This window comes from Labrus mixtus, chromosome 9 (assembly GCF_963584025.1).
Source record: "Labrus mixtus chromosome 9, fLabMix1.1, whole genome shotgun sequence".
Classification (NCBI taxonomy): Eukaryota; Metazoa; Chordata; class Actinopteri; order Labriformes; family Labridae; genus Labrus; species Labrus mixtus.
The window spans coordinates 2376295-2398846 of NC_083620.1; the positions used below are offsets into that span (position 1 = coordinate 2376295).

The following is a 22552-nucleotide window of genomic DNA, read 5'->3' on the forward strand; positions in this document are numbered from 1 at the left end:
TGGATCATGACACCAGCACCGCAGGAAAAAAAAAAAAAAAAAAAAAGATTACAACCAGTTTTTATACTGCAAATGAAAAAAACTGTATATCTTCACGTCAGACTTTCAAATGTTGTCCATTCATTTCCATATGTACCTCCCTTTCTCCCACTACACCTACCTTCTACACAAAGCGGGCTCTCCTAGGACATCATTCCTGCTCCATGTCATTGCACACACACATACACACACACACACACACACACACACACAGGTTCAGTCTTTTTTTCTGTCTACACTTTTTAGTCTACCATGCTCTTTGTGATTGCCATCTTTCACCCTGTTCGTGAGGGGGAAATTATTTTGTGTATTATCTCCCATTTTTTTTCCTTCATTCACTTATACTTCTCCTATCTTGTGTGTGTGTCTGTGTGTGTGTTCTCATGTGCGCACACATGGCTGAGGCTCTTCTGGCTTTCAAACAGATGTACAATGACAGCACTTGAAGAGGGCCGGTGATTTTTGGGCCAGTGAGCCACGCGTGCTGTGTCTTGTTTCCACCTGTGTTGAGTATTCCTCTCTTCTCCTTATTTTTTTTCTCTACATTTCTTTCTGATCTATCTATCAAAAACTCTGCAAGCTGTCACAAAGGGAGCGACAGGCGACCCCGTAAGAGTTTTCTTGTGAAATAGACAGCGCAAGTCAGGAGAAGCTCATTGTTGTTCAGTACACGGCACTACAGCTGCTACACAATGCCAGTCTCCTCTCCTATACACACCATATAGCCTCGTTGAGAGGAGCCCACTCCTCATCCATTCACCTCAAAATTGCTTTTTTTCTCCCGTGCTCCTGGAAAGCCGGGATGCTCGCTGGATTTCATTGGCTGCCTGGAAGAAGTTCCTTCAATATTGGTTTGGTCTGAAAAAGCCAGCAGGTTCAACATCAGCAACACAGCTTGTTATCAGACTGAAAAAAAGGACGTCTTGGCTAACTCCTTCACATGTTATCAGCACCCCCTCCCATAAATCCAAGCTTTATGCTTTCTGTTTAGGGACTTTTTTATGTCAGGTGTTTGGAGAATTCATTTGTACCCTGGGAAAAGAGGCAGCTTCATGGACCCAGAGGTTTATTCAGGTCCCTCTTGGTGGTGACAGACTTACTGCATTCTACTGTTGAGTTAATTACACATCAATACTTGGACTCATTTATAGATATCTTTGATTATGCAGTTAAAGTAAATGATGTCACTAAAGTGCAGGCTTTTATACATACATTAATCTTAAGTTTTATCTCAGACCAGGTACAGTAATGGATCTCCCAAAATGCTTTTAGCCTTAAAACAAAATACTAGAAAGAGGATAGGTTCATGTAACCATACATGGTAATAAGAAAGCTTGGAGCTTATGATCTCACATGCATGAAGCGATGTGACCAGAGAAATGTTAAAAGTAATGAACTGGCTGTATCCTCAGGCTTTTTTTTTTTTTTTTTTTTAAGTTTTCTCTGACTGAACCACATATCTCACATCTTTGATTAATACAGACATGCAAACGCCAAATCCCTTTGGTGAGTGATTTTCTATCAGTTATCTTTGATTTGTAATTTTGAAAAAAAAAAATGTGTGAATGTGTGCGACTGTGTTCTGGACTTTACGGGGCACAGGAGATTGCAAATTTGTGGAAGTGATGAAAAGGATTACATTATTATCCTCAAGGAAAAAGAAAAAGTAGCAAGTGGAGCAGAGTTTGCAGTGAGTCAGCCCTGTAATTAAACAGGAGCGATCAATCTGTACCACTGACCACACTACTTATGCCAAGCCCATCGAATGACTGCAGTAAAGAGCTAATTTAGAACCATTAGGGACTGCCGAGTTTGCAAACAGCCCAGTAATGATGATGGCTGATTCAAGTTCAAGGCTTGGCCTCTGTCAAACCTGGCAGTCACGAAGCAGGGATCAGTGGAAGAACTCGGATAAAGAGAAAAAGCAAATTTTTCCTTTTGAATTAATTTTTTCCAAGCTGGTCATTTGTATTCAATGGATGTTGGCTTATTGGTCAAATCTGCGCAGGAAAAAAAAAGGGGGCTTTCACCTGGCAGGGAAAAAGAGCACAAAAGTTCCCTCTTTTGATGGTCTTATTGTGTAATCAAGTCCAAGTTCCCTTTTTGCCTAGAAGAGTGTTTTTTTCATGTTCTTTCTGTGGTGGTGATTTAAAAAAAGAAGCTAAAAGAGCCAAAGCTGAAAGCCATGTGCAAGTTGCAGGAAGCTGCTTCAGTCCAGGCTGTCATAGCCTGTCTGTGCATACAATAAGACCTCAAACACAATGGAGGACAGGCAGATACAAAAGGTGTGGGTGCAAAAGGATGGAAGCAGCCAGCCATGTCCTTCTTCTTCTTGTCTGTTCACTATTCACCCTCAGTGCTTCGCTGGCAGGCAAAGCCTCCAGGGGGGGACATGACCCCAAAGTGTAGCGGTGCTCTGTTTGGTCTTTCCCTGACCTCTTCTCTCCCATGTAGCTCCTCTATGCACAGAATCATAAACTCATTTTGTGCACTGTTCACTCTGACAGCCCCTTAAAGGAAAACATATGGCGGAATAACAGCGGACAACTGAGACCATTAAAGGTCAAAGGGAGGCAGTTAGTTACAAAAACAATGTGCGACGACATCACCTGGTTCATTAGCGGTGTCACCTTCTGACCCCTGTTGCAACTATTTGTGTTCATTTGTGAATAGGAGGAGAATTTCCTTCCAGGGAGAACCTTAAAAGCCTCTCTGCAACGTGAAAAAGAAAAAATCATCTCACTTGGATGTTTGGTGAATTTTCAAGTCTGAGTCCTATCAGTTCCATACTGTCAGATTTCTCTTTCTAATCTTCTCCCTCTCCATAAAAAAACCCTTTTATGGCTGCCCTATATGCCTGGCATTTAATTAAAGTTTCAGTCGTTTTTTGAAAGAGAGTACTGACAGCAAATAAATGACAGTGGGTCTTTGCAATCATCTGCAGTTTGTTCGTTTTTCTGACGAATGGAGGAGCTGTGCGAAAGTCCCAGTTCATTTTGTTTTACATTCTCCCTCTTTTATGTGCATACCTTTCTGTGGCTCTTAAAGGATACACTAATGTGATCTGCTTGACCTTGTTTCCAATATAAAAGACAAGAAGGTGACCACATTCTCACAGAGACTCTTCCTTACTTGCCTAGATCAGCACACTGCGAGTGCTGACCTGAGATTCCTCTCATCCAACCCTCTGCATATTTATGAAGACCAGATGAAAGGCAGCCAGTCAGAATTAACACTGCATTTCAAACTCAAATACAAAATAGGAATTAGTGAGTAGGGATTGCCTTTCGGGGAAAAAAAAAAAAAAAAAAGCTGATTTACTGGTCTAGTCGGTCAGAGCTATTAGTCTCGTCAGGTGCAGACTTCACTGTCCCCACACTTGTATGATTCACTCCTTACTCATTGTGAATGTGGGGGACTGATGGGCATGACTGATAATTTGGACAACTATTGGTCTTTTTTTTGTTGTTGCAAGGAACAGCGATTAGTCATAGGCTTGAAAGAGAAAAAAGTCCACCCCCATGCATTCATCAACCACAGCAGTTAATGATTAAGATTAGCTGTGATGTTACTGTGCATCACCAGTCTTAAAGTGGTAAGTCTTAGCTGCATCTTAAAGTTGTAGTCCTCGATATTTCACTCCTGGTTTATTAGGTAGTGCCTGGGGTTACTATGGTAACAGTAATATTGATATAATTATATTGCAAAAATTTAATGAGCATAGAACTAGAGACCAACAGTTTTTTTTCTGTTGAAATGAACTCTCACAAACTCTACTTTTCATTATGTTTTAATATAATATTTTTTAATAAACATTACGTTTTTATATATGAAAAATGTCAAACCGCCATCAGAGTTCACATGCAGATGCTTTATCCACTCCTCAAATGTTGTTTTGTAGCCATTTTTGGATGTGTCATGCGGTCTGAAATTCATGGTTGTTTGTTTTTTAATGGCGATTAATCTCATAGTATTTTGTCCCTTCAGGGGCACCGTGGATAGGCCTCCCAGCTTCTTCTTGTAGTGACAGTGATGTAAAAGAACGATACTTCTGTATTTTTTTCAAAATAAAAGAAGGGTTGAATTCAAACAGCAAGTCAAGTCGTCTTAGCTTAAGTCTGTACAAATATCCAAAATACAAGCCTAACTATATCCATTTTTAAATGTGAAATAATGGAATTTCAAACGTGATAAGAAATTAAACTTCAGGATTAATTACGATTCAAAATTGGAATTGTTTCAGAGGGCTGGCTATATAGAAGTACTTGTTAAATGTATACATTTTGAATGACTGTGGAGGAAAACATACTATGATAATTGGCATTTTTATTCATTGGATGAATACTTAAGGTATCATTAAAACATCTTTGATTATATCTGAAGAACAAACACGATTTTCAGTTTGATCATTTTAAAACACATTTAGAGCAACATAAAACCAATGCCAAGTTATATAAAGTGACAACATGTCAGTAATTTTATTTAAAGGCAGAGAACATAGATTGCTAAAGACACACTTTTCTGACACAATTCACTAATTTATGTCGGCCATAAAAGAGCCCTTTTATTCCTATTGTCATTAAATGTACAAAACAATTTGCCAAATTACATTTTCTCTCCTTTCATTCATCTCAGTCCTGTTTGACAGCATACATCTAGCTCATAACAGCCTTCCTTCTAATCATGAGGCTTTTGCAGGGGAATATGGCAGCTGCCTGCAGCCTTTGATTTCATCTTGCCCCAGATCTGCATTGTAATGAGCACTCAGGTCAATCAATAATTCACTGCAGTTTCAGTTATAAAAAAAAAAGAAGAAAAAAAGAAAAGTTTGGGGGGGGGGGGGGAGACAGAACAGCTCATGAGGAAAAACAGGAAAAGGACTTTGATCAGTTCCATTCAGATACACATATAGCACTGCTGTGATGCTTTCTTCTCCGTGTAGTATTTGTGAAAGCTGAGATGGGGAGAAATCCGACAAACATGTGTACATATGTGTGTCTGAGGGGGCTTATACACCAAAGCACGTCTATTACTGACATTGTAGGTCTAGCTGGGAAAACCACAGCTACTCACACTGATGGCAGAGTTGATTGTTATCTAGAGAGTCACGCTGTGGCAGCTTGTGCAAAGTGTTTCAAGCCTTAAAAAACACGGCAACCGTCGTTTTTCGATTAAAAAATGGTAAAATCTTTTTTCCCACTGTGAAGTCATTTCCCTCCCTGTATGAGTAGCTGTGACTTGTATTTACTTTTTTAAAGAAAAATAAAGTGTATACAATGAACTAAAGTGTCATCCCTGTTTTGCATTGTAAGCACTCGTTAAATGGTAATTGACTGTGTGATGAGGGTTGGTGTCACGCAGTCAAATCCTTGCTGGTGCCAGTTGTTGGGTTTTTGGTTCTCTTTATGATGGGTCAGGTTTTAAGCTTAATTTGCATTAAAAAAAAAGTTATTAAAAGCCTACGTGCCCTGAGTCTGCCTTCAACACAGACTGTTAAAAGGAGGTGATGAATACCAACTATGAGTTTGTGAAGCTGTCTATTAAAGCCAGGAGCTTGACATTTGGGCCATTGATATCTTGCTGACCAATGACCATATTTAGATGGATGATTATTATGCTATGTAACATGTCTTTCCTGGTTGACAAGAATTACGCGGTAGCGACTTGTCAAGGCCAAGGTAGCCACACTTTAAAGCAGTGGTTTTTCAGATGGTGGGTTGGGGACCCAGAGGTGGGTCTCAGGGCCATTTTCAGTGGGTCGCGAATGTGTGCTTGGAAAAAAAAACGTCTGTACTTTACTGACATCAACGTCTATGTTTTGTTACGTTTCTAGCTCCTGTCACATGATTTGTACCAACTGAGGTCTAAACTGCACAATTTTCCAGTCAATAAATCTGATTGGTCGAAAAATATCATGAATTTGGGTCGTGATTTTTCACGGAGGAGTTGATGGTTGGTCCTGAGGCTAGACAATTTGAGAATGTCTGCTATAAAGCATAGCCAGCTTCAACTTTTTTTTCTTCTGATAAATGGGATCATACACTAAATTACTTGGGGTTGTGTAAAATGCTGTAATAAATGTTCTAAGAAGTTGGTCAATCTGAGTTCATACCATTCAGATTAAAACTGAAATCACTACAGTCATCCCTTGAAAGCCATTAGATACAATGCAGGTTTAAGTGGCTTTTCTTTAAACCAGATGACTGGATCTCTTCTAAAATACAAACTATGTGCAAACAAAAACAGCCAAAAAGGAACACAAACTGCAATTTGATACATGTATAGATTATTGGATGCTTGTGCACATTTAATGTAAATGTTGCAATCCTCCTTGGTTTCTGACAAATGTGCTACCAATTCATTATCATATATATCATATGTTGAAGCTAATGGCATCTCTTTCTCTGTGTCTGATTCAACAGTTCCCCCAGAAGACCCAATCATCAGTGGAGGGCCCGTGGTGAGTCTCCGGGCTGGGGACCCGCTCAATCTGACCTGCCACGCTGACAACGCCAAGCCAGCAGCTTCAATCATCTGGATTCGCAATGGAGAGGTTCTCAATGGGGCCATGTACTCCAAGGTAAGCATAGAGGTGTGTGTCATACCAGGTTTGAACATTCACCGGGGATAGAGTGGGGGGGTGGAACGACAATCGAGAGTTGCTGTGCCTTCATCTTTGAGACCACTTTTTTTCATAAAAGTAATCTGTGAAAGGGTATAAAAACACCTGTTACTTTACACATCTGCATGCCTTGATCTGCTATAAATAACAACTGCGACTCTGCTAGACATCCATGAGATGCATCAGAATGACTGCCTGAGTCATTGGTGGGCGTTTTTCTTCAGCATCCAGACAGCTTTTTAAAATGCAGCTCCTTGAAAAATCCAGGTTGTGTTTTGATTACAAAAAAGACGGGTGGTGTTTTTTTTTTCTCTCCCAGTATACAAATGGGCTCAGACAAGCAGATGGCAAGATCGTGGATCTTTCAGTGACTTTACATTTCTCTCTGGTGTTTTGATTTCTTCCTTCAGTGACATTTGTCTCTCTTCATCTTCCCGTCTTGTTATAAAATCCACCATGTCACTTCCAATGCTGGATTCCGCCTGAACCTTTTTCATGCTGAAGTATGATTCTCTCCGACAGATTGTGTTCCCACTTTTGATGCCACAGTTAGGCTGGAGCCACTGTTCACACCAGCCCGATGGCACGATCATCTGACCCCACAGACTCTCGACTGACAATCAACCTTTACACTAATCATGCAATCAACACTGTCATGTTCTATATTCATTTAAGCCGAGCACATAGAGACCAGGCACTTTAAAGCACTAACACCTCCCCCGCCTTGCTCGCTCGCCTCGCTCCCTGTGCTGCCTCATCCCATTATCGGCTTTTTACAGAGAGCAGATAAATGCCATTGATTGGACCGGGGTACGGCACCAGGCCGATTTGAATAAAGTGATTGCTGGAGGTGCTGCTCGCTAATGGTGGGCGGAGAGTGCCCTTCCTGCCTTTACTTCCTTCTCAGAGCGAGAGGCAGATATGAGGACAGTCTGTGCTGGTGAGCTGATGGATGCTCACATGTCTGCACGGAGCCCAAGTGTGTCCCTCTTACCTCTTATCTCTATTGCCTGCCATTAAAAAGCAATGGCTTCGATTAAAAGAAGATGACTCTTTTTTTGGGTCCAAAGAGCAGTGCGGGGACATTTTGTAAGCATAATCATCTGCTCTGATGGTCATCTCATATCCTGCAGATGAAGAGGACTTAATGTGAGCAGATGTGGTGGAGGAGTCACAGAAATGCCTTTCCTGATGGTGTCATATCTAATGACATTTCTGACCTGAAGATAATTTTCCACTAAGGCTTCCAAAACCTCAGCTATATGACCTCTTAGAAAACTATTTACTGGACCAGTGGTTAAAGAGACAGTGTACGATTAAAGCCTCACTTAAAAAAAAAAAAAAAAAATGTGAGTTGGTTCTACTCTATAAAGAGTCACCCAAGTGATGGATTGCTTATCATTAGTCATGGTAGCTTTCAATAAACAGAAGCGCAATATTATGGAGGGGGGCATCCAAAATAATTAAGTGGCAGGAACCCTCGTCACAGTGAGGGTGAACGGTTCAAATATCAAGGCTAGCTGTGAAAACGTGGGCAGAGGGAAAAAAATGAATAATGTTCTCTCTTCCCTCAAACACTCATCTCCCATCTGCTGTGGTGGAGCTGCTCAGTGGCAAACAGCAAAGGACTGTTTGTCATTTGCAGCCTCCAGGTTCTGAGCTGTGTTTGGGAGGTGTGCACACTTGCTCTGTGATACTGCACCTGAATGGTACAACAAATCATTTGAAAAAACATGATGCATTCTCCTCCCCTATGTGCTACATATTTTTTGCTGAATGCTCCGGTGGCATGCTGAGAGGGGGAGCAGGAGACTGGGGAGTGATCTCAGTCTTAGGAGGTTTAGGAAAAAAGAAAAAAGACAGAAAGAAAGAAAAGAAATAATGACATTTTTATGAGCTGTTCTTGCTGGCAAGAGCAGAATAGTGCTTTTCTTTTTTATTGTGCACCTTCTCAGCGCTGCAGTAAAATCGTGTTGCTGTTTAATATCAGGGAAAATTGCTGAAGTTGACATGAGGCTGCTACTGTTGATGGATATCATTTTCAGCAGAAAAAATAATTATCCATTTTCCAATCCTGCTTTTTCACTTCCTCTCTGTTATTTCCTCCAAGTGTTCTAAGCAGCTGCGATTTCTGCCTCTCAGTTGTATCATTCTTCTCCAATCCTTCATGGGAGTTTGTGAACTTGTGTGTGTGCATTTGTGGGTGTGTTTGTAATTTCAATTAGAGCAAAGTATTTCATTTGAACCATTACACTCATTGAGTAATGTGGTGGGGAAATACTTAGAAATAAAGTAAGCAATTAAAATCTGAGTGGGCATTTAATATGTCAACTTTTTTTTTTTTTTTGCCATTTGGAGAAAGGTGTATTTTTCCCAGCGGTTCAAGAAAGCATTTAGTCAAAGGACTCATAATTCAGTGTGCCAGTTTTAATCGATATCAAAGGAGTCTGTCAGGCTAATTAACCTTGTTTTTCATCCTTTAAATTAACACTTTGTTCTGAAATAAAACGATCACTTCACTTTACTGGTTATAGAGAATTTGGAAAGGTTCATTTGTGAAGTGCAGCGAGTTAGGGTTTAACGCAAGACACCTCAGTGACCAAAATTAAAAGTGATAATATATGTATGGTGCTGCGCAGTGTTGGTACAGTGGTTAGCACTGTTGCCTCACAGCGAGAGGGTTACTGGTTTGAATCCCTGTAAGATTGGGCCTTTCTGTGATGTTGCATTTTCTCCCTGTGCATGCGTGGGCTCTCTCTGGGTACTCCGGCTTCCTCCCACATGACATGCTTGTCAGGTTAATTTGTGACTCTTTAATTGTCTGTAGGTTTGAATGTGGGTGTTTCTGGTTGTCTGTCTCTGTGTCTCAGCCCTGTGATTGACTGGAGAACACTCCAGGGTTTACCTCGCCTCTCGCCCATATATACGTCTATATATATTCTCTAACTCATACATACTCTGCAGATATCTTGTTCATGTTCAGGTTCCTTTATTACTACTGAGGTAAATTGCTTTTGCATTCAGCGAGATGATGTCATCCATTATAACACACAGTTACAAAAATTATATAACATGAAACAACATATTCAAGAGAAATGGAAATATTTAAAATATCCTCAAACGAGAAAAAATCCTGAAACGATGAATAAAATGTGCAGAAGAACACTTGAGAAGTAAAGCATAAAAATGTCTGAGTATAACCCAATGTACATTTGCAAGTCAAAGCTTGCTCTATTGGTTGTCAGTATATGAATGATGTATTTATAAACACATTTGTCCTATTTGGTAAATGTATCAGTGTCATACATTTCATTCCTCCACCTCCCCTATAACTGACCCAATGAAGGCTTCCCCTGCAGGTTTCTGAGGATCACTTTCATGTCAGTCTTGAGGTTGAAGGTATATGATTTCCGGTCATTTTTAGTTAAACGACCATAAAATGTGTCTTAATGTTTCCATTCCCTTCTGTATATCGACCCAATGAGAGAAGTGAAATAAACAATTTATATTTATAATAAAGTGAAAACAACATCAAGGTCATAATTATGTGAAAATAAAGTGTGTATACATTAAAGCATTACCTTCTATACAGTACATACAAAGTTATTGTGTCTATTTACAAAGGTGAATAAACACACGGGTGTCCATTGTTACTGTAGAACACACATATTTAGCAATTGTTTGTTGCTGTGTTTTGATGTACAAAAGTTGGCAAAGAAAATTCATTTAACATTAAAGTATTTTTGTAGTGTTATAGTCAAGACCACACTAACCTAGACCAAGACGTACCCGAGACTACAGCGCTCAGAGACCGAGACAAGACCAAGACATTTAGGGATCTAGACCGAGACAAGACCAAGACCAAGACATTTAGGGATCTAGACCGAGTCAAGGCCAAGTCCATAAATATCAATGAAAACTCATCATCTTGTATGCAGGGGGCGTGTCACTCACTTAGACCGTAACACAGGGAAGGTTGCGGCTGTAAACGGGGGATAAAAATTAATTGAATTTAATTGATCAATTGAAAGTGATGTTTTCCTTCAAATCACAGGTATGATGTGTAAAAATAGCCAATCAGTGGTGGTCTTGACTGGTCTTGATTTAAAATCCTGATTCTGCCCAGTCTGAGACCGAAACAAGACAGAGTAAAAATGCTTTCGATTCCGAGACGAGACGAGACCCTCAAAAAGTGGTCTTGAGACCGAGACCGATTTTGAATACAACAACACCAGTATTTTGGTAAATAGGTGGCTCTTTTTGTAGTTTTAGCTAACAACAACATAAACACCAAAGCATGAGGAATAAATAATACAAATAGTTCCAAGATGGCATGTCTTAATTCCATTCCTGACTCAAATCCCAGGTTCTTTGGTTTCCTCTTGTTTGATTTTCAAAACCATATCCACTATAACATACATTTTCTGAAGGTTCTTAATGCATTGTAACCATTCATACATGCTTTTACAGCTCTGTTACAGCTTTAGAGACTTCAGTGAGAACACAGTGAGGGTTAAGGGCTAAAGGTGATTTAGGTTTTAAAGGCACCACATCAAGTTTTTATTCAAGCCATAATCCATTTGGTTCAGCTGCTTTTAATTAGTGGATAATTATGAAGGCTATATGTGTCTCTGACAGGTCAACAGATTAGGTTAAAGTGTTTCTTGGCAGTGGCAGGCTAGCTTTGTACGCTTTGTTTGCTGAGCAGGCTAAGAGCTTTTGTGTGTAGTTAAAATCAATCTGACAGTAATAAAAGTCAAACTGAGAGAAGAAGTATACCCTCAATATGACAAGAACATGATGTTTAACAAGCAGCCCAAACCAAAAAACAAAAGCATGCAAATATGAGATCTTATTTCAAGTGGCTGGCAATGAGATACAGAAAGAGAACGCTTATGTTCTACGGTCTCTGGTAATGTTTGTTAACACTTTAATAAGGAGGATAAGCAATACATTTACTAGCCTTACTTTTCCCACTTTCCCCTTCTGGTGTCAGAAATCACCTGTTTTATCTGAAACACACCTAAAACACCCTTTGTCTCAATTTGGTACATTTACTGTACGCCTCTCCCCAGAAGGGTTAACAAGTATTCCTCACATAGCTTCCAGGCAGTGATATGAAAATGTATCAAATTGTAATATGGCATGGTGTTGAATTGAATGCAGCAGCCTGCTAACCCCCTTCCTAAGATTAATGACTTCAGACAGGTCCAACGCGATGAGAGAAACAATCCTGATTGTGTCAGAAAGGATATTGCATTGACATATCCTGCGACTGACAGCTAATGCGTTCTGCTTTTGGAAGTGACTCACGTTCAGCTTTGAATTTCATCACAAGGTTTCTTCAAGTAGCCAGCAGACAGACTTTACAGAAACATGTATGCAATTCACAATATCTTTAACCCCCCCCCCCCCCCACACACACACACACACACACACACACCTTACACATCACTGTACTGCACTTTCTCGCTGTAACGCCATGTCTTTTCAGGATTATAGAAACATTCTTGCTATACTATCAGATCCATTACAACATCTTGTATCCAGCTCAGTGCTCTAGTTCCAAGATCCAACACAAGTCAGAAACCCAGTTCCAGTCCCAGTACTGGCTTAAGAAACAGCTATGGTCAGAGGTCGTTCTTTCATACATACACTTAAATCTGGAATGAGGTCCCACATTATATCAGAAAAAACAACATCATTAGGCATTTCAAGCATGCATATAAGCACTACCTGATTAATGGATTACTGGTATAATGTTAATTTTCTGTTTTTTTCCCAAACCTCTGATTGTCTGTGTTGCAGATAAGTTTGATTTTGGTTGGTGTCTTTTGGCTGACGTGATCTTTGTTTTTTACAGTATGTGCTGCAGAATGGGAACTGCTTTAAACCAGTTTTAACTGAGGCAGGCCTGTTTAACTGTAACTTTTGTTAATGTTACTTTCAATCTTTTCCTGTAATAATAAAATAAAAACCAATGCTATTCATGTAAAAATGTTGATCTCATACCACAATTTCTGAGGTTCTATTGTGACCAGAAGACGTGCCCACTTGCAGTACTTAATCTTCAAAGTTGCAAAGATGTAAAAATATGTCTTTTGAAACGTCTATTCAAACTTTTTTAATGGCATCTTAATGATATCATTTAGAATACGGTGTGCTTAAACGAGAAGGGGGCAAAAAGATTACCGTTTTTATTAAAAAGAAAACCTTTGCATTAAGCGAGAGAAATTATGAGATAATTGCCGGTGGTTTGAGCTGCAGTTTGACTCACCTAAGGATTAATGGGAAGTGATTACAGCCGTGGAAATGTGCTTCTCCGTTTTGTTGAGCTTGGTGAGGACATTTTAATATACAGTGATGCACGTGGTGAAGCTTCAGACAAGAACTATTGCCTTATCTTTGATACCGTTGGTTCATATTTAACCCTATTGTGTAAAACTGAACAGCCAGTATAGCATAGCATTAAGCACTAAACGGTTGTATTGTTTAGTTGTTACATTCATATTTCCTGTTTCTATATGGGGTGCTTTAAGAATTCTAATAAAGGAGATACCCATGAAGCATTGTGTGCAATCGTTAGGCTAATCTAAAGTTAGCAGTGCAGTAAAGCGAGTCCACAGTGAGCTTCCTCTGGTCAACACTGTAGCTCTGTTTCTATATTAAGCACATGTTTGATGTACTTCACTATAACAGGATCTCATTTTCTTCCAAAGCACAAAGCAGCAGTGAGCCTCTTTTAAAGCCATGGCAGGGAAATGCATCTTGACTTTTGTGGTTGACCACACTGTGCCCCGTTGCCCACGCAATTTGTTCTAGTCAGTGACTTTGTTTCGCCCCGCACTGGTTAACATACACTCCCAGAGCCCTCCCCCGAGTGTTTTGGGGAGGGTGAGAGATAGCGAGCGCTACCAACCGATTCCAGATGGCTTCCACAATGTAGGGCTCAGAGGATGAGCGCTGAAAAGAAGATTGATTTCCTTTGTGGAGTATGACAAGCCATGCACTAGAGCGCAGCTCTCCAGACACACAAAAGAGGCTCTAAAAACATATTTCTACTTTTTTTTCTTTCTTTTTTTCTCATATCAATCAGCTTTTGCAGTAAAACTACAGGGTAGAGTTTTCTCATGGTTTGCCTTGGTCCCTCAAGGGAAACGATGTGTGTATTCATGCTCTTATTTTTTTTTCAATCTTACACCTTCTTTATCAAAGCTTCTCTGGTAAATGTTTGCGCCAACATTTATTTTTTTGTTCTCTTTGTACATCGGTTTAAACAGTTTTACGTCCCACCTTGAATGTCAGCTATTGAAGATACAATCCAAAGTGTATTTGATTCAAAAACTTTTTTGGTGCACATAGTTTAGAGTTTTTCCATTGTAAATCAAAATAAATTGACATTTTGCTTATTGATCATGAAAATCGATATCCAAGGTTGCAGCTAAAACATATTTTTTTTAGACCCTCCCACCATGCCTTGTATAGATAAAGACGCCTGAACATTTGATCGACACAGCTACCTGCACTTCTACTTTTCAACTTTGCTAAACTTTGCCTCACTTCTTGCAGACCTTGCTGCGGGATGGCAGGAGAGAGAGCACCGTGAGCACCCTCTACCTCTCACCTTCCAACATCGAGACAGGTCAGCAGATCATCTGCAAGGCGTCCAACAAGGCGGTCCCCAACGGCAAGGAGGCCAGTGTCACCATCGACATCCAGCGTAAGCATTCCATTTATCCATGACTCTCTCGTTTCATCCTGTTCAGTATTTCTCCCTTTTCCTCTCACTGTCTCCCAGTTTTACATCAAAGTTCTGAAAGTCCCTACGTATGACATGCATTACTCAGATGCTCAAGGTATTTCTCACATGTAGAGGCCTGAAACTGCCAAACTGTCAGACGTACGTGACTAACACTCTGTAAACATCAAGAATTCATTTTAGGCTCTGATAGATATTTATAATTGCTTTCCATTTTTGCTTTTCAAGCCATGTAGGTAGGTGGGTGGATGGATTGATGATGCATCACATTTTTTTTTTCTTTGTTCACTATGATGAAATATCAAAGGAGCTGTCCGTCTGCAAAGAATGGGATTGTCTGTTTGGGTCCGACTACCTGCCTGCTATCATGGAACTATGCACACTGATTCCACCTCTTTTCTTTTCTTGCACATACCATCAATCTTTTTTGATAAGAGCATGCACAATTCCCCCTCTTAAATAGGCAAAGTAAGCCCAGCGTGTAAAACACATTCTCACCTCAATTGTCAGGGAGTCTTTTTTTTTTTTTTCGATCAAGAAGTGTTCACAGTAAGAGAAGGGCTTTGAACAAAGGGATTTTTGCATCACTCACAGCCCCTTCAACACCATTAAGTATGACTAATAAAGCAGAAAATGCTATTTAGAGAGCTGATATGACTGACGGCTCCATTCTTTTCATTATGTACACCACAAGAGGCAGGCATGGCGAGAGAGCGGGCAACGCACGATCAGGCCAACTCAGGCGCAGGAGTAAAAAATGATTAACAGTTGTTAGTGTTTGCACCCGTTGCAGTTTGTCCTCGTCATTTATTTTTTGTCATGCAGTCAGAAAGGGGAAGTCTGCCCACACGTTAACTGATTTGTCAGCAAGTATAATGATGTGTCTGTGATAAATGCTCGCCATCATAGCATCATCCTCGCTCCTGAATGTATGATTTAACCCTGAAGAATGAGAGCAGCAGCTTTCTAATTAGCATTCCAAAATGTGCTCTTTACACAATTACAGCTCCTGACAACATTTTTCACAGTGTGAGATCAAACCGAGCGACAGCAGAGACTAATTGTCAAGATTCAAATTGTCTCCCACAAGGCTTAGCCTCTCGTCTCCCCCCCACCCCATCCCCCCTACCCCCACCCATCCCTCCCGAAACTTGACAGGTAAAGTGTTCAGCACAGTTCAGCAAAGCCTCAGGAATTTGTGGAAAAAAAAAAAAAAACCTTTCTCCAAATTAAGCTGCCTTTGAAATGAAACATTTTGTAATTGAACTGTGATTCATCCGTGTTGGGTATCAATTTGTTTAATTTCAATGCTGCCTAATTCGATTACAAGGTTCTGGGCACAAAAACAGCATGTGTTTCTTGCAGGAAAATATTAAAACTTTGAGCTATTTTTCACAGACACACGACATCTTTAAGAAAACGCTCAACTGTAAAAATGTTTTGCAGACACATTCAGACAAAGTGAATACAGGTCTGTGGTAGAGACGTGCAGATTTCAGCAGCACTTCAATAGGTGTATATTTAAACAAAAGTCTTTCAGGCTATAGCAATGCAGTTTTACTTACTACAATAAATATTGTGAGAGTGAAGAACTGTGGGGTTGGAAATCAGGAAAGCTTAATATGAATGCACAATTCAAAGACATTGTTCAAAGACAAGCACCTAGTCTTACTGTTGCAAATAAAAAACAGGAGGCGGGTGCATAAATAACAGGAAATTGGCTCGGGGAATAGAAGCATATGAAAGTTGACCTCCATCTATTTAAGGACCAGACCTCGCGTCGGTGGTCTCTTTGATTGCTCCTCCACTGAAGACCGGCTGTTAGGACAACTGAGCGGTAAATGGGAATCTGCTGTTGTGAGGAAGCGAGTTGTACTAACGCGGGGGGGGGGGGGGGGGGGGATCCTGGATCCTGCAAAGAAATCAGCGCCGCGCCCTGCACAAATCTAACGACTATGAAGCTATGCATTTTCCAAATCTACCCTTTACCAAATAGCTGTGCCCTGTTGACGTCTCAGGCGGCTGTGACTCACTTGGTAAAGTCGGTTTGTCTCTCAACCGGGAGTTCTGGGTTCGATTCCCTTCTCCTGCAGCAACATATCCGATGTGTCTTTGGGCATGACACTTAACCCACTATTTGTCACCCTGCTTCATCTGTGGCGTATGAATATGTGCCATCAGTGTGTGAATGTGTAGGTGTGACATGCAGTGTAAAAGCGCTTTGAGTAGTCAGAAGACTAGAAAAGAAATATATAAACTCACGTCCACTTACCCTTTCAACTCATTCCAGGTGGTTAATTATACCATGGCAAATAAATATGAATCCATGCGGCATGCACAGTCATAGAATAATGCAATACAAAAGAGCTACAAGGAAGAGAATGTTGAGAGCAGGGTAACAAAAAGCTGAACTTGTGTAACTTCTCACCACTATAGTGCTTAGTATGTGAGTATGTCATGATTTACTCTTGTTAGTTTGTTTGTTGTTGTTGTTGCTTAGTTGTGATTTTCTGATTTATTTTGTCTGTATTTTTCTGTTGATAATCCTGAGTTTAGGTTTATGTTTTGCCCCATGTATCAGGTCTAGTGTCACGTCCTCCCTGTGTGTGTTTCCCTCCCTTTTTGATTGCCTTCATCAGTTTCACCTGTGTCTTGTCTGTCACACCTGTGTCTGATTGCCCCCTGTATTTAGTCTCTGCGTTTCTTCCCTTCTCTGTCAGTTCATTGACAGACATTACCCAATGTCGTGAGCTTATTTGCCTCGCAGCGCTCGGTTTGAAATTGAAAGTGTAAGCTTTTGTGTTTGACTTTTTGCCTTTTGTTAAAATACGTCTTTAGTTTGAATCTGCACTCAATCATGAGTCAGAATAAATGATGTATTTTTCTTTAAACTCATGGAGAATATTTTTTTTCCTTAAGTTGGATAGCATTAATCACTTATAATTCCCCCCCTTGCCTTCTACCACACAGAAGCCTTCTTCTTCTGAATGTCAAAGTTTTCCACCATTTATGCATACATATGCGTCACTCAGGCTCGTTCTAATCAATGCCTTTAAGAAATGGCACTTTGTCAAAGCAAGTTGAATAGTTTTGATTAATTGAAAACACTTTCCTGTGTGCAAATGTTCAAGGTTGCACACAAAGTGTATTGCATGCACACAACTCCTGTCTGCCAGCCTTTATACATCTACACTCTGTACTCAATATAAGCATGAACAATACATGATGTAAGTCATTGTTGGGACTGAAGTTATCAGCAGAAAAGTAAAAGAAAACTAGCGTAAGTAATTTGGAAAAAAAAGCCATATATATATATATATATATGTGTGTATGTATGCTTGTATAGTTCCTATTGCATGATTCACTGTGGGTGTGACCCATTTATGAGAATTAAAAGTCTCACCACATATATCTATATATGGTTGGTGCTCCCATATGTTGTGTGGTGCTACAATGTCCTCCAGTCCTGAACAAAGACCGAAGGATAAATGGCAGTCTCCTGTGAATAGTTGCTTGTAGTCAGAGTGGCACCCTGGTGAGGTCCGGATACAGTATGTCACAGAGGCTAAAAATGCACACTCTTAACCACTTATGTCCCTTCAAGATGTGATCGAATGACAGTATAATTCACTGGCCTCTTTTGAACTTTGGTAGTACTTTTTGTTCAGGAGTCTGCATTCAAAGCTGGAAGTTAAACAAGTCCAACCTGCCTTTGCAACGAAATACATGCAGTCTTGTGAAAGCAACTTTTCCCCTAGAATAGGAAATTTTGATTTGACTGCTATTGAATGCAGAGCTAATGCCTTTGCATACAATTCCCTGACACACTCAGTGGTAGCTCTGTATTGGACGCAGAGTAATTGAATTGATATTGATACTCTCATCTAACCCTCCAATAAAACAGCAAACAAGCATTTTTTCCAAATGATCGTGTATTCACTAAAAGTGGGGATAATGTCCACTGAGCATCCACACTCTGAGTTCTGAATATATGCTGGTATTGTTCCTACTGCATGGTTCACTGTATGTGAGTCCCATTGCGTGTGCCCAGACCTTTCTAATTGGCAGCATTAGTGAGATAATATTAGTAGCTAACAAAAGTAATTAAAATGGTCTCAGTCCTTCTGCCCTTTTCAACATTTGGTATTCCGCTCACCTCTAAGCTGAGGCGCCCTTTCTCTCTGCTCCACACTTATAGAAATCCAAATGAGTGTAATCTAAACACAGCCCAGCACATTGCTCTACAGCTTAAACCGGCCTAAAATCCAATGCATTTCACAACGGTGTTTTATTTTATCATCACTTTTAATGCTTATGATTTACATCCTACCTCAGCGATTTTATTCCCCACAGAAGTTCACACAGAGTTATCTGACCTCAGGTTAGACAAATTAGCATCTAAATACAGTATGTAGTGGTGATGTTGCCAAAATGAGAGGGATTTAGAGCTAGCAGAGGTGATTCAAAACCCCGGATAGACTGCTGACTTCAGTTGTCCATACCAGTCCATTAGCAGGCTGTAATTATTTGATAGCAGTGGGGTGGCTACCCCCTGATGCTGTCTTCTCCAGCAGCATGACTTAACTTGCATTATGCCCTTTGGACTCTACTAAGTAACTCTCTAACCACACAGCATAAATCCACCGCAGTGAATATGGTTCTGATACCACAGTTTCATGTCCAACTTAATCCCACTCATCACACAACTGGAATTATGCTTCAGATATTGTTCTTTGTCCAGCTGCATATCTGCAGAGCATTGGCCCACATAGGAACGCACTTTCAAACGAGTAGTCAGAAAATGAATGCACCAGGGACAGACAGGCAAAGCCAAGGTTCTGCGTGTGTTTGCATTGCAAACAAGCTGAGCATGAATGCCATTTGTTGAGACTAATTAATAAAGAACATGCAGATGTGCAATCGGGGAGGATTTTTTTTTGGTAGCAGCAACATGCTCTCCCTGCCTAATCAAGCAGATAATGGCAAATTCATCAGAAGGCAGATAACAGATGAAAGAATGTGAAGGGAAGAAGGAAATAGTTTAGTCATAAGGGGTGATAACATGCTCTGATTCTTCTGTACATTAGATTAAGCTCTATGCATGCTGCAGTCTTGAGTTATCTCATGTGATCTTATTTAAGACTGCATGAAGGAATTCTGTTTCCAATGACCTGAAGATCAATTTAATGCTTTTTAGCTAAGCTTTGCTGTCTTTAGATTTGATTAGCAAAAAGAAAAGTCATTAACATGCACACGTTTACATGCATACAGATGTGCTGTACAGACTGCAGAGCTCCTGAGCTGCTGTTTGAGTAAAACATCTGTCAATTAAATTCTCCATTGTTGCACAAGAACATCTCATAATCAATATGCTGGACCTCAGTTTCTTAGGCAGTCTGTTCTCCCCTCAAGTATTCCACTGAGCCAGCCATGTGACAGCGTTCCCATATTGCTAAGGCTAGAAGCCAGGAGCGGATGGCCTACAAACAGCTTCCCCGCATCCTTCAGAGAAAGCAGACATTGCTGGAGTTTGAGGCTGGTCCTACTGGAGAACAGCTGTCTAAAGTGACCCGGAGAGATAGGAAATTGAGCTTTAAGAAAGGGGGGGAACAGTTTATGTTGGCAGTATCTCTAGGAAATAGAGTGAAGTTGGAGGATTGTTCCAAAAGCACCATCTGGTCTTTACTTTGAACTAACCGATCAAAAGCTGTCGGCCGACTTTAACCGTAACCTTCTTATTCATGCTGTTATTGTCACTGGAAATATTTTAAGTTCTACTATCCTACTTGACGTCTAACCATCAGTCCCTTCCATCAAAATATAATATATTGATGTCCTAAGGTACTTCACATGATTTAGCTTAGCCTTTCATGCATGTGTTTACCAAAGTGACACATGGTCCTAAGGACAAGGAATCTGTCATATCTGCAGGGTTAAAGATGAGTTAAGTGACAGTCCCGCATGCACACCCAAAGGCTTGTTGACCGACTTATGACAGCTGCTGCTCCCATGGCTGTCTCTGCTAATGGATCTGCAGGGATCTACACAACAAAATTGCAAGTCTGACTTAGAAATGAATGTCAAGTTGTCATGCCCTTACTTCTAGCTGAGAGGGAGGGTCAGTTTTTTTCCACCTCAGTCATTGGAAAAGGGCCATTAATTAGCTGAGCAGTTGTGTCCTTAGAAGTCTCTAGGGGTCGAGAAAATGGTTGGCATGGTTGAAAAATGCATTAAAGGAATACCATTGGTGATCAAAAGCTTGTAAAATAGCTTCTACACATACACTGTATCTATTAGCACAGACGCTTACTCCAGACCTCCCCTGTGCTTTTCTTATGTCCTCTCAGCTTCTCGCTGGATTTTATTACTGACTCCACTGCCACATCTGTCATTTTGCCCCTAAGGTTCCCTCTGCCTATATTTATGTCCACACAATTAGCCACTCACAATGCAACAATCACCTTCTGGATAGCTACTACTACATAGAGAGAGGTTTCCAGTTTTATTATGACACTCACGCGTATGGCTTTTCACATGCACACATATGCAAATACACAGACACACAGAGTCTGTACTCCAGTACCTGGAGAGACTTACTGGTTCACAGTGGCCTCCAGTCATTCATGATCCATAATGTTGTTGTTTTCACTACTGGCCTGGGGAGAACTGGCACAGGTGGAGCTCATGGATTTGAAGGTAGAGTGGTTGGTGGGGAGGGGGATGGGGGCAACTGTCTAGGGAGGAGGCAAGTCTGCTGATGGGGAATATGGTGTGTGTGTGTAGAGGAATATGGCACCTGGACCACCCCCCCTCTCTGGGGCTTTGTGGCAGCTGAGCCAGCCCAGAGCATCTGCACAGCCACAGGGTAAAAAGCAGTTTCCCTACACTTCATGCCCACACACACACACACACACACACACACACACACACACACAAATATGCACTCACAGAATCACTCTTCATAACTTTACACAGTGCTGTTTGGCTTCATTACAGCAGTGTTTGTGTGCTTCTTTAATGCTACATGCAACATCTCTAAAGCCCATCACTTCTCTTCATCTGCATCCAAAACACAATCCCTGGTTAGTACATTAGTTTTATTGAACACAGAGCAGATATACTTAGCACACCTCTTGAGCAGATGGCCGCAGCAGCATCAGACCCAGAACCAGCTTTTTCCCCTGAAACTAATCGACTGTCTGTTAGGCCTTACCACCAGTATGCCACTTCTTCTTCTTCTTCTTCTTCTAAAAATGACACATGGCTAAGGGGTTGCAGAAGTTTAGTCTTATTGGTATCGCCCAAAAAAAATAAACCTCAACTATTTACCCGGCCAGGCTTGTGGAATATTGCTGCCTTGGCAGGATAGGTGTGCTGTAAATGTTTTTTTTTAGCCTTACAGTAAAATGTTGTCAAAATGTTTTTTTTTTTTGCATTATATGAAAAAAGAAATTTCCAGTAACCAATTGTGAAAAGAAAAAAAACATCACAATAAGAATTAACAGTAGAAAAAAGGCTCCCTGAGCACAACGAGTTGACAGCATAACTCATAAATAGAGCACATGCACTCATACCTGATTCCTTACCATTAGAAGAAGCCAGGTATAAGTCAGCTTAGTACTCTTCCCTTGCTATATTCAATGCTATAATCAACATATACCCGGCCTCTTTTTTTAGAAACCTTGACAAATACCTCCTCCTACTTGATATTCACCCTCTAAATCTGAGGTAAATAGCTGCTAATTTCACGTGGGACCTGGTAGAAATGGAAATGAAACACCTATCTTCAAAGAGAATCCCACCTTTGTCAATTAGGACGAATTAAATTGTTTACTAAATTTGCATAATCTGTACGCTTGTTATTCCGAAGACCTGTTTACTGTATCACTGAGGTTGTTCATTGTTCTAATTGGGCTGTGGACTATCCTATGTTTTTTTTTTTTAAATTGCCATTTACAGGAAGTAATTATCAAGTCAAGTTTGCCTTTAATTCCTTAAATGTGCTAATGGGTATGGAATGCTCGGGTTTAAAAATAGCATGTTCTCTTTTTACACCTGTGAAATAAACAACAGTGTTATCCAGCGTCTTGGCCTATACAGACACCGGGTGGGTGGTTGGAAGGTAACACATT

General features: G+C 40.5%; 1 protein-coding gene across 12 annotated transcripts in view; it reads left to right on the forward strand.

Annotated features, from left to right (window-relative positions):
* kirrel3b (kirre like nephrin family adhesion molecule 3b) overlaps nucleotides 1-22552 on the forward strand; it is a 163804-nt gene that overhangs the window by 109906 nt on the left and 31346 nt on the right. For 7 of the 12 annotated variants that reach the window (XM_061045911.1, XM_061045912.1, XM_061045919.1 and 4 more), the window contains exons 4-5: nucleotides 6462-6631; nucleotides 14231-14381. In XM_061045911.1, the coding sequence (XP_060901894.1) occupies nucleotides 6462-6631; nucleotides 14231-14381 (321 nt within the window). The remainder of the gene's footprint in view (nucleotides 1-6461; nucleotides 6632-14230; nucleotides 14382-22552) is intronic. The other 5 variants (XM_061045913.1, XM_061045923.1, XM_061045917.1 and 2 more) reach the window with 1 other exon arrangement.